Source organism: Ochotona princeps, chromosome 2 (genome assembly GCF_030435755.1).
Source record: "Ochotona princeps isolate mOchPri1 chromosome 2, mOchPri1.hap1, whole genome shotgun sequence".
Taxonomy (NCBI): Eukaryota; Metazoa; Chordata; class Mammalia; order Lagomorpha; family Ochotonidae; genus Ochotona; species Ochotona princeps.
In genome coordinates this window covers 120,113,679-120,127,259 of record NC_080833.1, presented here as the reverse complement: position 1 = coordinate 120,127,259, position 13,581 = coordinate 120,113,679, and the positions used below count along the sequence as shown (strand labels likewise).

The window sequence follows — 13,581 nt, the reverse complement described above, 5'->3', positions numbered from 1 at the left end:
CTGCTCCCAGTCCTGGCCTTTGCATGTGCCAGCAGGTGCTGTGGGCTAGCCCAGCTCAGCCTGCCTCTGGACCCAGTTCTCACATGTGCCAGTACACCCACATGTGCCAGCCTGGCCTAACCTGGCCTGCTCCCAGCCCTGGCTCCTGTGTGAGTGAATTTTGTAGTCCAGCCTGGGCCACCCCAACACCAATGCCAGCTCTTGCACAAACTAGTGGATACTGAATTCTGACAGGGGCAAGCCAACAAATACTCTGCAGAATATACCCCAAGCTCTGGTTCTCTTGCATTCTGGTAGATGCTGTGGCCTAGCCTGACATGGTCCATCCTGTGCCCTAACACTCATTGGTGGGTACTGTGGCCTACTTCTACTGTCATGTGCCCTAGTCCCAGCTTTCACATATACTGGTGACAAATGACACCTAAGCAAGTCCCAGTTTCCAAGTAGGCATTTGCCTTGGCCTGACCCCATCATTCGCCCCAGTTTCCCCTTTCTAAATCACTGCCAGGGTAGTAGCCTGGTCTGTGGAAGTCCCCAGAAGTTATACCACACCTAGGGACACATGCTTTCTGTGTCCCTATTCCAGTATGTCCTTAGACCGTCTCTCCTGGGCATTCTGCATTCCTTTTGCCATGTGATGCCTGCCTGGTATCCTAAGGAGCTGGAGGCGTGTGTTCTGGCCTGGCATCCTCAGCCCCTACACACCGAGAAGTTCAGTGCCTCTGTCAGCAATTTTATATAACATCGTTTTTGATACACTAGCTAATGTGATAATTTACAAAGAGATACAGAATTCATAAATGTTGGAAAGGAAAAATAGGTCTGCTACTATGTATCAAAATTATTATTACATTCTTTAAAAACCCCCAAAGAAATGTCTTTGTCAGAATGCAGTTCTTGCAGGTGAGCAGCAGCCAAGACCAGGCCAGGTAACAGTGCCAACTTGTACGCATGGGGATCAGGTCTTGGTGTGGACCAGGCTGGGCCAGTTCACAACACCCACTGGCAGATGTGAGAACCAGGACAGGGTGCAGGACAGGCCAGGTCAGGCTACAACACCAGCCAGTTCACAATAAGGCCAGGACTTGGGGCTAGATGGGTTGGGCCAGGCTGTAGAACCCAACATGAGCTGGAGCTGGGGCAGACTAGGCTGGACCAGGCTACAGCACCTGCTGGCAAATGCTGAGGTGAAGCAATACATGCCAAAGTGGGGTGTGGCACCCACTGGCATGTATGAGACCTGGGATAGTGGGGGTTAGCCCAGTAAGGGGATTGCAAGGGCTCCCCTTCTGGGACACTGCCTCCACTGGTGAATGAGAAAACTGGGATCAGGGGCAGACCAGGCCGTGATGGGTTATAACACCTGTTGGCCTGCATGTGAGCTGGATTAGGGATTAGCCAGACTGGGCTAACCAACTGTATCCACCGGTACATCATGAACCAGAATAAGTGTAGGCTAATTGGACTTTGCTGCAGCACCAACTGTCAAGTGCTGGGACTGGGGCCAAGTCCTGTCAGACCAGACTGCAGAACCACCTGAAGAGTACAAGAACTGGGGCTGGGAGTGTGTCTAGTAGGAAAATTGTGGACATCTTTCTAATGGGCTGCAACTCCCACTGGTGAGCTTGAGAACCAGAGAGGGAGTGAGCCTCGTTAAATAGGTGGTAACACACACTGGCATGAGTATAGGCTGGATAGTGAGGTCAGTTGCATTGAGCTAGGCGTCAATGCCCACAGATGTGCATAAGAGCTGAATGGGATGTGGGGCAGACTTGACCAGGTTGCTCACATACCTGAATGTACAGGAACCAGGACGAGGAGCAGGCCTGGTAGAGGCTATTGGGGGTCATTTCAACTGGTCTGCAGTTTTCACTGGTGTACATGAAGGCCGAGTGTGTATAGGCAGGGTTGGTTTATGGATGGGGCTGGAGACAGAACTGACCAGCAATTGTCACTACCAGTATGTGTGCAGACTGATATGGGTGATGGACAGAGCCGGACCCTGTACTGGTAAGCACACACAAGAATCAGGTCTGGGGCCCAGCGTGGTAGCCTAATGGCTAAAGTCCTCATCTTCCATGCATCGGGAGCCCATAAGGGCACAAGTTCATTGTCCCAGCTTCTCCCCTCCAGGTCAAGCTCCCTGTTTGTGGCATAAGAAAGCAGTTGAGGATGCCCCATGCCTTGGGACCCTGAACCCATGTGGGAGATCTAGAAGAAGCTCATGGCTCCTCATTTCAGATCAGCTCAGCTGTAGCCATTGAGGCCACTTGGGGAGTGAGCCAGCAGATAGAAAATCTTTCTTTCCTTCCTTCTTTCTGTAAATCTGACTTTCCAAGAAAAAAAGGGATTCAGGTTTGGAATCATTTCAGACAAGGTTTCTTTGAGGATCCCCTACTCTCCACAGGCAGAATTGTAGGATCAGTGGACTGATCATGGAGTGCTTGTGTCAGAACTGGGTCCCCTCAGTTGCTTAGACCAAGCATTGGATGGCATATACAGATGCAAGTAGAAGATAGGGCAGTCCATTGGACCCTGCAGAGGACATCTAGCACATAACAAAGGAAGGAGGGCAGAACAAATTGGTCAGCTCTCCCAGTCAAGAGTTGACACCAAATATCTGGGTGCATAGAAACTCTAAGGTGGACTATGGACCTTGGAAAGATTTCCTCATCCTTGGAACAACAAATTAAAAGCTACCAAAACCACTGGAACAGAACCCTCACAGCACGCCCCACATTGGGAACTTTGTGATGACATCAGGTGGCCATTCCCTATCTCTGTGTACAGAGGTAGTTGGGAGGCTGGGTGAGATTTCTCCCCTCTTATCCCCTCTTTCCCCAGATACAAGAAAAGAAGAAAAAGAAAATTTGGGAGCAATGGTCTTGCTCACTTTCCCCTAATTCTTTCTACCCTGATCAACTATGTAAGCATCATCAAAAATAAAACTTAAAAAGCCCAAAGAAGCTATATCTAAGTATCATTATGGTTAGCCAGATTTCTCAGTATAAGGCTAATGTACAACATTGTCTGCTTTATGCACTAGCAATGAATTGGAAAGTGGAACTTTTGTGGAAGCTACCATTTACAATAGAATAGAAATCATATAACTAAAATAAGCCAATAGAAGATATGCTGGCCTATAAATTAAAATCTTCAACTAGTGATTATTGAAATAAAAGTCATAAGCAAATGGATATCTAAATTCATAAATAAGATGAATCAGTATTCATACTTCAAACTTTCCTAAATGTATCTGTTGATCTAAAGTAATCCAAGATAAACATTTAGTAGATACTTTTATGTGGAAATTGATAAACAATTTCTGACACTTACATGAAAATGTAAATATTCTTGAAACATTGAGCCAATTTTTAAGAAAAATAACACGAATGTCAAGATTTTGCTACATAGATACAGTCATTATGACAGTAACACACATTGTTAAGGAACACACAAATACATAACAATAAACAGGGGAAATAATTGTGTTTTCAATAAATGTGTCTCCATATGACATAAAATGATAAGAGAGTTTGGCAGAGTGAGAGGGTACAAAATTAGTGAGCATAAATCAGTGGTTGTGGTATACACAAATAATTGAATGGCTGAAAAGGAAGTCATAAGTACATTCTCCTTTACAATAGCAGAAAAGAATTTGAAATATCTTCATATAAAACTAACCAAAGATGTGGAAGACCCCTATGATGGAATTTGCAAAACATAAAAAAAGGAGTTGAAGAAGACATTAAAAAGTAGACCTAAGGGCCCGGCAGCGTGGCCTAGCAACTAAAGTCCTTGCCTTGAACACGCCGGGATCCCATATGGGCTCCGGTTCTAATCCCGGCAGCTCCACTTCCCATCCAGCTCCCTGCTTGTGGCCTGGGAAAGCAGTCGAGGACGGCCCAAAGCTTTGGGACCCTGCTCCCACGTGGGAGACCTGGAAGAGGTTCATGGCTCCTGGCATCGGATCGGCACTGCACCGGCCGTTGCACTCATTTGGGGAGTGAAACATCAGATGGAAGATCTTCCTCTCTGTCTCTCCTCCTCTCTGTATATCTGACTTTGTAATAAAATAAATCTTTTAAAAAGTAGACATTAAAAGATGGTTAATGAATCAACATCATCAAAATGGCAGTATTACTGGAAGTAATATACTGATTCAATGTGATACCATGCCATCAACACTCTTCGCAGAAATAGAAAAGATGATGGTAAAAGTCATCTAGAAATGCGAGAGATCACAAATAGCCAGACTATTGCAAAGAATAAAAATAAAGCTAGAGGAATCATAATTCAAGACCTAAAGACATACTACAGGGTAATGGTCATCAAAACAGTATGGTACTGATACAGAAACATGGATAAAGGAGCAGAGTAAGAAACTCTAGAATAGAAGCCAAACATGTACAGCCAGTAATCATGGGCAAGAGAACTGAAAATAAACCAGGGAAAAATCTTGGATTCTGCAACAGATGCTGTTGGAACAACTGACTACAAAGTAAGAAGCAAGACTTTCACTTCCCACTTTATATTAAAATAAGCTCAAAATGCATCACGGATTTACATCTGCACTCAGAAACCATCAAATTATTGAAAAAACATAGGAAGCACTCTATAAATAGAGGTATTAGTAAAAACTTTTTAGGAAGTCACCAAAAGTACAGGCAATCAAAGTCAAAATAAACAAATGGGACTACATCAAACTAAGACATTCATGAGCAACCAAGGAAAGATCAGTAAAGTGAAAAAGCAACAAACAGTATGGGATACAATCCTTGCACACCATGCAAAAGATAGCTCATATCCAGGATTTAAGAAGAGCTTCAGAAATTTAATAACAGCAAAACAAACAACTCCATGAAGAAATGGGTCATGGAAATGAGCAGGTGTTTTTTTAACAGAACAAATTCAAATGGCCAAAGACACATAAAGAATGTTCAGGTTCCCTAGCCATTAAGGAAATGCAAATAAAAATTACATTGTGATTCCATATAACTTCAGTGAGATTGGCCTATATTTGGAAATCTACTAACCATACCTTCTGGCATGGATAGGGGAGAAAGGTGCCCTAATTCACTGCTGGTGTGAGATAGGCTAGTACAGCTGCTATAGAAGCCAGTATGAAGGGGGAGTGAGGAGTGGAAGGGGAAATCTCTGAGCCTAAGGAAGTATATCATGAAAAATAATAAAAAAGGCTGAATAGTATTTCATCCATGCAGACACCAGGCTTTTTTGCATCCATTCTTCCCATGGGGAAAAAAAAGAAGAAATTGTGGCACATCTACTTTATGGAATGCTACTCAGCCATTAGAAAGAATGAAACTCTACCATTTGCAACAAAATGGTCCAGACTAGAGACCATTATGCTCAGTGACATAAGTGAATCCCAAAAGGATAAATATTATATGCTTTATTGACATTAGGCAGCCTTCATGCAAAATACAAAAAATAGATACGTAGAGAAACATGAATATACATTTTTCATAAATGAATGCCGGAGTCCAGCTCCAGCCGAGAGTTCGGAGCTCGGGAAGGGTGCGTGGAGTCAGCGATAAAGAAAGACACAGACACTCCTACTTGGTGCCTTCTTGCTATATGCTTTATTCTCCAAAAGAAGCTGTCCTTTTTATTTACTTAGACACATCACTAGCCTCTGCACAAACGTTTGATTTTTTATCTTTAATTTTAGAACTAAGCATACACAGATGTTCAATTAATTTTTACTTCATGGTCAACCAGGTGTTCTTAAAGATAACTCTGTAAGTTACTGTAACCAGTCTTTTTAAAGCAAGCCATTATTCATTCTTCAAAAGTAGCCATTAGGTGACAGCCAGAACTCCAAAGCCTAGGCACAGATGGTTACCTACTAATCAGTAAAACATTCCTACTACATTTTATTTTCACAACTTATCTATCACTTAATGGAAAAAAATACATCAAAAGAGAAAGAACATAAGGATCTAAGGCAAAAAGTTTCAAATGTTAAATCCCCCTACAACTGCAGACCCTAAACCCCATAAACAATCAAACAATAATCAAAAGTATATCTCTGTGATGTTAGTAGAATCGCCCTATATTTCCTCTAGTTAAAAAGTTATGAAAGCGGCTAAAACAGCTACATTTTCTATGTTCTAAAAAGTTGCAAGGACAGGCTAACCTTTAAGGTCACAGTAACTATTTTTTGCCATAGCAGTTTCCACTCATGCTCCCATCAATTCCGTTAGTTTGTAAAATCCTTATTAAGCCATTTCCCAGAAGGCATGCTATATGTCTGGGCCAGATTTCAGGGCAATGGGAAGGCACACAATAAGATGTCCACAAATGGCATGGGTTTAATTGTACTCCTGTGCGCAGTTAAAGGCCCACTCACCAATATATTATCAATAACATTAACTATGAAGTTCATATTACTTGCCAAAGCTATTTTACAGGGGCAAACAATGCCTCAATAGATTACAGAATTCTTAGTGGGGTGCTTGAGTGTCTATGCAAAAAGGTGGTGAGACTGCATCAAGGTGGTCAGAGAGAAATCCGCCGGGCCCTGCCAAAGAGCTGGAAGCTCCCCGGGGCCCTGTCAAGCAGGGGAGCTGTTCTCTTCACACCTTCGTGTCATCCACACCCACTGCACGGACCCCAGCAGATGAACTGTATAATAGAGACTAGCACACCTTGAAGTGAAGACGTTGCAGTATGCGTTTTACTCCTGAATAAAAGGAGTAATCTCCTGAATCTCAGTGATATTAAATATATCTTAACAATAGAGTTCTAAACTTTCTATCATTTTCTATACCTACAAACCTATGATATACTTAAATTGCAGAATGTTGGACTTGTGACAATTATTGAAGAATTATAATATTGAATTGATTATGGGGGAGGGAAGCTGGGATTATTACAGGGGTGAAAAAGAGAATCACTGGCTTGTCTATGGAACAATATCATGAAAAACAAAGTACTAAAGGCAAAAAATTAAATAATTTACTTCATAAAAGATTGTGTTCTCTAAACTCTTCTACTTTCCTTTATTTTTCTCTACTTACCATTATCATTCTTATCATTCGTATTTTTTATTTTATCTCCATCCCTTATTAGCATATAAGCTCTGCAAAGGGCTAGAATTTTCCTATTCATATTTACTGATAAATTTCTAAAGGCCTGTAAAATTACCTGACACACAATAGGTGCTGCAAAACCATTGTTGAGTAAAAACTGAATTAAAGAAGCAAAGTGAATATTAAGGAATATTTAGTATTAAATATAATTGAAATCAAGTGTACGGAAACTAGTAGGTTTTGAAGAGGTATTAGAATTGCCCCAACACCATATTGGAGCAATGGCAACTAGGAATGTTTCTTGTTCACTGATTTGCTAAATAGATACAAGGAAAGATGCCATTCAGACAGTGATTTCGATTACTCTGACAGCAACATCGCTCTCCTTGGTAATCAAGAAGTTCTGTATTTTTTAATACATGTCCTGAGTGTAGAAGAGGGTCAAGAATAAGGAAAAAAAATCAAGTCATCAACACACAGCATAGTATGTCCATTCTGAAAGTGAACAGGATGACTCTTTGGAAAATACTGATGAAGGAGCCACATGGGTTTCAAGCCTATTTACCATTGGTATCAAGATTTAACCCTAGGGTGATGCATTCCATGCTAGCAAGAGTTGAGGAGGAAATGCCATTACTCTCTGGTAGAAAAATGAGAATCCAATGCAGAGGCAACCAGTGAGCCGGGGCCAGAGGCAACCAGTGAGCATGGGTGACTGCAGAAGAAAGTATGAATTTGTGTGGTAGAAGACTAACAATTAATCATCCTCCCATATTATCAAAATCTGTGACACTAATAACTTGGGGCACAACATCATTTGGTCAGTTGAAGGAGCCCTCAACTACCATGTCTTTCTATTATGTCTTCCTTTTTTTAAAGATTTATCTGTTTTTACTGGAAAGGAAGATCTGTAAAGAGAAGGAAAGACAAAAAGATCTTCTGTTCACTGGTTCACCCCCACCACGTTACTGCAATGGCCAGAGCTGAACTGATTCAAAGTCAGAAGCCAGGAGCCATGATCCAGGAGCTTTTTCTGAGTCTCCCATGTGGGTGCAAGATCCCAAAGCTTTGAACCATCTTCCACTGTTTTTCCAGGCCACAAGCAGGGAGCTGGATGGGAAGTGGAGCAGCTGATACATGAACTGGAGCCTCTATGGGATCCTGGTATGTGGAAGGCAAGGATTTAGCCACTAGGCTGTTGTTCTGGGATCTCTCTCTTTTTAATATTTATTTTATTTTTATTGGAAAGTCAGATATACAGAGAGGAAAAGAGACAGAGGGAAAGATCTTACATCTGATGATTCACTCTAAAAGCTACTGCAATGGCCAAACTGTGCTGATCTGAAACCAGGGGCCCAGAGCCACTTCCAGGCCTCCCACATGGGTGCAGGCTCTCAAGGCTTTGGACTGTCCTCGACTGCTTTCATGGGCCACAAGCAGTGAGCAGTGAGATAAGAAGCAGGGCTGCCAGGATTAGAACTGGCACCCATATGGGATCCCGACACGTACAAGGCAAGGACTTTAACCACTAGGCTACCGTGCCATGGACCCCCTTTCTAATATTTCTTTTTTTTTTAAGATTTATTTATTTTTATTGGAAAGGTAGATTTGCAAATAGAAGGAGAGATGGAGAAAGAGATCTTCCATCTGCGGATATGCTCCCAAAATGGCTACAATGGCTGGAGCTGAATCAGTCTGAAACTAGGAGACTAGGGCATCTCTCGGGACTTCCCCCATGGGTGAAGGGCCACAGGGAGTTAGGCCATCCTCACAAGGCCCAAACCAGGGAACTGGATCAGGCAGAGCAGCTGGGACATGAACTGGTGCCCATATGGGATGCCAAAGCCACAGGCAAAGGATTAGATATTTACACTGCCACTCTAGCCTCAAGACATTATTTTTAAAAGCAAAAGTCTATTAAGTGTAAACAGTCAACAATGCAACAAAGTCAAATATTTTACAATCATAAGATATTAAACAGTAGTATCACAGCACAAAACTAATAATCCATTATAATTCAGCATCACAACTGTATTTTACACTGAAATCTCTTCAACTTATTCACAATAAGAAAAGCACAGTTTGATAACAGAAGTACTTTTTGAAGAATTCCAGTTTAGGAATGGGCTTTCAGCCTAGTAGTTAAGATGCTCACACCTCACATCAAGGCTCCTGGGTTGGATTCCCATCTCTAGCTTCTGATTCCAATTTCCCACCAGTGCAGCTCTGAGGAGGCAGCAGTGGTAGATCATGTATGTGACCCACACAGGAGACCAGGCTGAGTTCCTGGCTCCCAGCTTTAATCTCGGCCCAGCCTAAGTCACTGTGTGCTTTTGGGGGGAGTGAACCATAAAACAAGAGCTTGTTCTGTCTCTGAAATAAATAAACATTTTTTTTTCACTGAATCACTCTCAAGTACTTAAATAAAATTTGAGTATTTTTCCTGGGTCAAGCGTGGTAGCCTAGTAGCTAAAGTCCTAGCCTTGCATGTTCTGGGATCCCAGATGGTAACCAATTCTAATCCTGGCAGCCCCACTTCCCATCCAGCTCCTTTTTTTTTTATTATTCATTAATTACATTGTATTACATGACACAATTTCATAGGTACTGGGATTCTCCCCCCTTCACCCCAAACCCATCCCCCATGGTGAATTCCTTCACCATGATGCATAACCACAGCTCAGGTTCCGTTGGGATTCCCTAATTACAAGCTCACACCATACAGAGTCCAGCATCCCACTGTCCAGTCAAGTTCAACAGCCTCTTAGGGAGGCCCTCTCAGGTTTGAAGGCAGAGTCAGCAGAGCGTCACCTCTATCAATTAGAAGCTCCAACATATCATCAGCAACAGTCCAGGTACGATGAGGCTGGTGCAGAGTCCACTGATTGACATAGTTTATCTTAGAGTTTCCCCTTGTCCAGTTTTCCGCAGCAAGCATATAGCTGAGGTGGTTGATTGATCTACTCCATCTTCCATCTTTTCTTGGTTAATGTTTTGATTCCTCCATTTTGTTCAGGGGAATCCCCAAAGAAACTTTGAGGTGTTCCCAGTCCAGGCTCCTACATGTACTACTAGTAAGCACAGTGCCCGCCACCATTCATCACTCCGATCAGCTGGTGGTTGTAACCCCTGGGTTGGATCTATTCTGAGCCCCAACTTCCATTGGAACCAATGAGTATCGCAGCTCTCCCCGGCTCTGCCCATCACACACTCGTCCCTCACCTAAACCAGTGGGAGGTGTGCTGGTTGGGTGCTGCATTCCCTACTGGCACAGGCCATTTCGCCTTGGCATTTTGTGTTTTGTACTGTTTTTTATCGCAACCAAACCTGGCCAGGCTAATATTTCTTATAGTTGCATAGAATTTTAGTTACCTTGAATAAAATCCCATAAATTTCATGCATGAAACTAAAAGGAGCAAATATTTCAATACTTTCTCACCAGAAACACAAGCAAGAAGATTGAGATTACTCCAAGTTTTAAAAATATAGTATGGTTATATTTCATTAAAGTAAACTGTCATCCAAATTCTACAGTGATTAAAAGTCACACAATGAAAAACAAACAAAATCCATACTTACTTGAAATTTCCAGAGACCTCCAATGTCATCATTTCTTTCAAAACAGGTGGGCTCTAAATCTTCTTCCAAGCAGCACTTAATGGCACCCAGCCCACTGATTCCAGCTCCAATGATTGCAATCCGCTTCTTGGCCATCATGCTTCTGCTGCTTAGGACATTGAGAATTCTATCACAGACATCTAGTTTATTTAAACTTAAATCCCATATCCGCAAGCACCTATGGTTTGGTGTCTGAAATTTTTGTTATTCTCATGAGCAGTCAGTATACTGAGCAGGGACTGTGATATGTGAAAGAGGAAAAAAAATGCATTGCATTGATTTCTTCTCACTAATGTTCTTTGTGTTGTTAGGGAAACAATGCAAATAGTGAACTTTTGTGCTATGTGAAAAGAGCAGCAACATGACCATGCTATGTGAGCAGGAACTGGCAGCACAGAGAGGAATTCTTTGGCCTGTTGGAAGAAGTACCTCACCTGAAAACAACTTAAAAATGCCTGAATAGACATTAGTAGTTAAGAGACCTGGGAGGGTAGATGCGTGTATGTCAGAGAGAGTGACATTTTGGACAATGGAGACAAATGTGAGTGAAGCCAGAAGTGAGGGAAGGTAGAGTGACTTTGGAGAACCACAGTACGGTAAGATAAAGACTGGAAAATGAATCTGTTAAAAATATACGACTTTGGCCATCTGGGATCTTGCTTCATGGAGTGATGCAGTGGAAGCCATCTTACAGAGGCTTGAGACAATAATAAAATCAGATAAAATGGACACAGCAGCGTTGATGACACTTCAGAATCTATAAATGTAAAGCGAGTCTAACATATTTTAAGAAATACTTGTTTATTTTGAAAAGTGGAGTTACAGAGAGTGGGGATGGGGGTGGTGGAAAGGCAGATACAGAGATCTTCCATCTGCTAAATTTGAGCTGGAAAAGCCAGGACACAAGCCATAGTAGTATAATAGGTGCAAGTTTTATTCACTACAACATAACACATTATCTCACATGCTAATCTTGTTTAATAGCCTAATACATGTTTGATGAAATAAACATTATTTTGAAAAAATCACATTTTGAGAGTCACTGTGAAATTTTCAACATGTAATTTTGAGCTTTGGGATGGGCATCTAATCACTCATTTACACTTTTGTGACTCTAACCACCACTTCTTGCTCCCCAGTTGTGGACCAGGTACTATGCTTGTTGCTAAGATCACAAAGATGAACACACACCTTGGTCTCAAGGGGAAATAGTGTCGTAAGGACAACACATTGTAACTACTAGAGTTAAAATGCATGCAAATTGTGCTTTCATCTTGCCTAACCAATTGCAGTGACTATGCTGACCTATCTCCTTTCTTGATGAAAGGGACATTAGTTACACATGCTGTTTCCACTGTATTGCAGCAATTGTAACTCCATTTTCTAATGAGGTACTTTCTGTATAGAAGCTTCTCTGAACTTCTCAGGCCTAGCTAATTCCATCCCTGCTGGTGACCACATAGTGCCTTATATATGTCTCTATCATTTCATTCAGCACTTAATTTCATGTTTTAATTATGTGTTATTCTGAAGAATTATAAGATCATAGAAAGATTTCAGATTCATAGCTAATAGCTAGTAATTGTTCATGGGCTGAGATTTGAGTGAAGAAAGTAGTTTTTAAACTGCCCTATTGGCAATATAGAAAATAGCTGACCAGGACAGGAAAGTGTAGCCAAGAGTGCAGAGAGAGCTGCAAGATAAAATCAAGTAGAGCACAGAGCTGGAGAAGGAAAATCGCTGGATGTGGTGAGTGGAGCTCCCTGGAGGCAACCAGAGAAAAGCAGGAGCTGCACAAAGAACATCTGCTGAAAATGTCTGAGGTTGCAGTCAGCAGCCCATGAGGAAGGTGAGTGCAGGTGAGCTACAGGAATGCATCCCAACCCGCAGACAAAAGCCTAGTGAATTTGAAGCCAGCACAAAGGGAATAAGAGTAGATAGACATCTGAGTGGATATTCCGCAGAAAGCTATAGGACAAAACACTGGTGAGTGGAGGCAAAGCTGAGTGGAAGTCCACAGGCTCCTGATTGATCAACACCACCATCCTCCACAAGATCAGGGAATCCATGCATCTGGGAAGCCAGCCAGTGGGGATCGAACCTCCCAGGAATGAGTCCACCCAGGGAGGGACTCATGGAACAAACACAGAGTCTACCCCACACCCAGGGGATTTGTACCTGAAGCCCCTTTGAGAGATGCCAGAACCAATTGAGAGGGAAATGCTGGATCCCTGGGGAGAGTTGGGGGGCAGAAATTGGATCAGGATCAGCTGCATAAAACTCAGAAAAAATCACAGCAAAAGCCCAGACAAATTCACATTGGCTAGCACTAAGACCCAGAAGCTTGGTCGCCAACACTGGGAGCAACTAGAGCAAAAGCAGACAGGGGTATGAAGACCCTCAGGGGCACACACATCTGCAGCAGGAACCACCTGGTGATCCACTTGAGCAGTCTTGGTAATAGCGAAACTGTGAGTACCTACTCCACTTCACAGCTCCATGGACTGTGGGAGGAGCAAAACAGAAAAGAGCACCTTCAAGGTGGCTATGGGAAAGAGCTAAGTTGGCACTGTCTGCAGAGACTGAGGACAAAGCCTGCCTACCCCCCAAATTTGGAAGCAATAAACACAGCATAAAGATAAACTGGTTTGAAGAGAAAACCCACAGATCTGAAAGACCATGGGAAGGGGAACAGAAAAACTTCAAGCAACATAAATAATAAACCAATGTTTCCCTCAAAAATGAGTAGAAGACCATCTCAATCTTAGAGCTACAGGATGAAGATATTGAGGATCCCCCCAGACAAAGAGTACAAAAACAACACTTACAAAACTCTTCAGACAGTGAAACTCTTCAGACAGAACAGAGGCAAGAATTCACCAAATTTAAGGAATATATTACAACAGAG

General features: G+C 42.3%; 1 protein-coding gene across 1 annotated transcript in view; it reads right to left on the bottom strand.

The window, feature by feature from the left end:
• The window catches only part of LOC101526666 (flavin-containing monooxygenase 5-like), a 47,395-nt gene extending 36,626 nt beyond the window's left edge, over nt 1-10,769 (bottom strand). The window contains exon 1 of the mRNA XM_058660576.1: nt 10,635-10,769. Within this exon, the coding sequence (XP_058516559.1) occupies nt 10,635-10,769 (135 nt within the window). The remainder of the gene's footprint in view (nt 1-10,634) is intronic.
• Nucleotides 10,770-13,581: the final 2,812 nt, after the last annotated feature.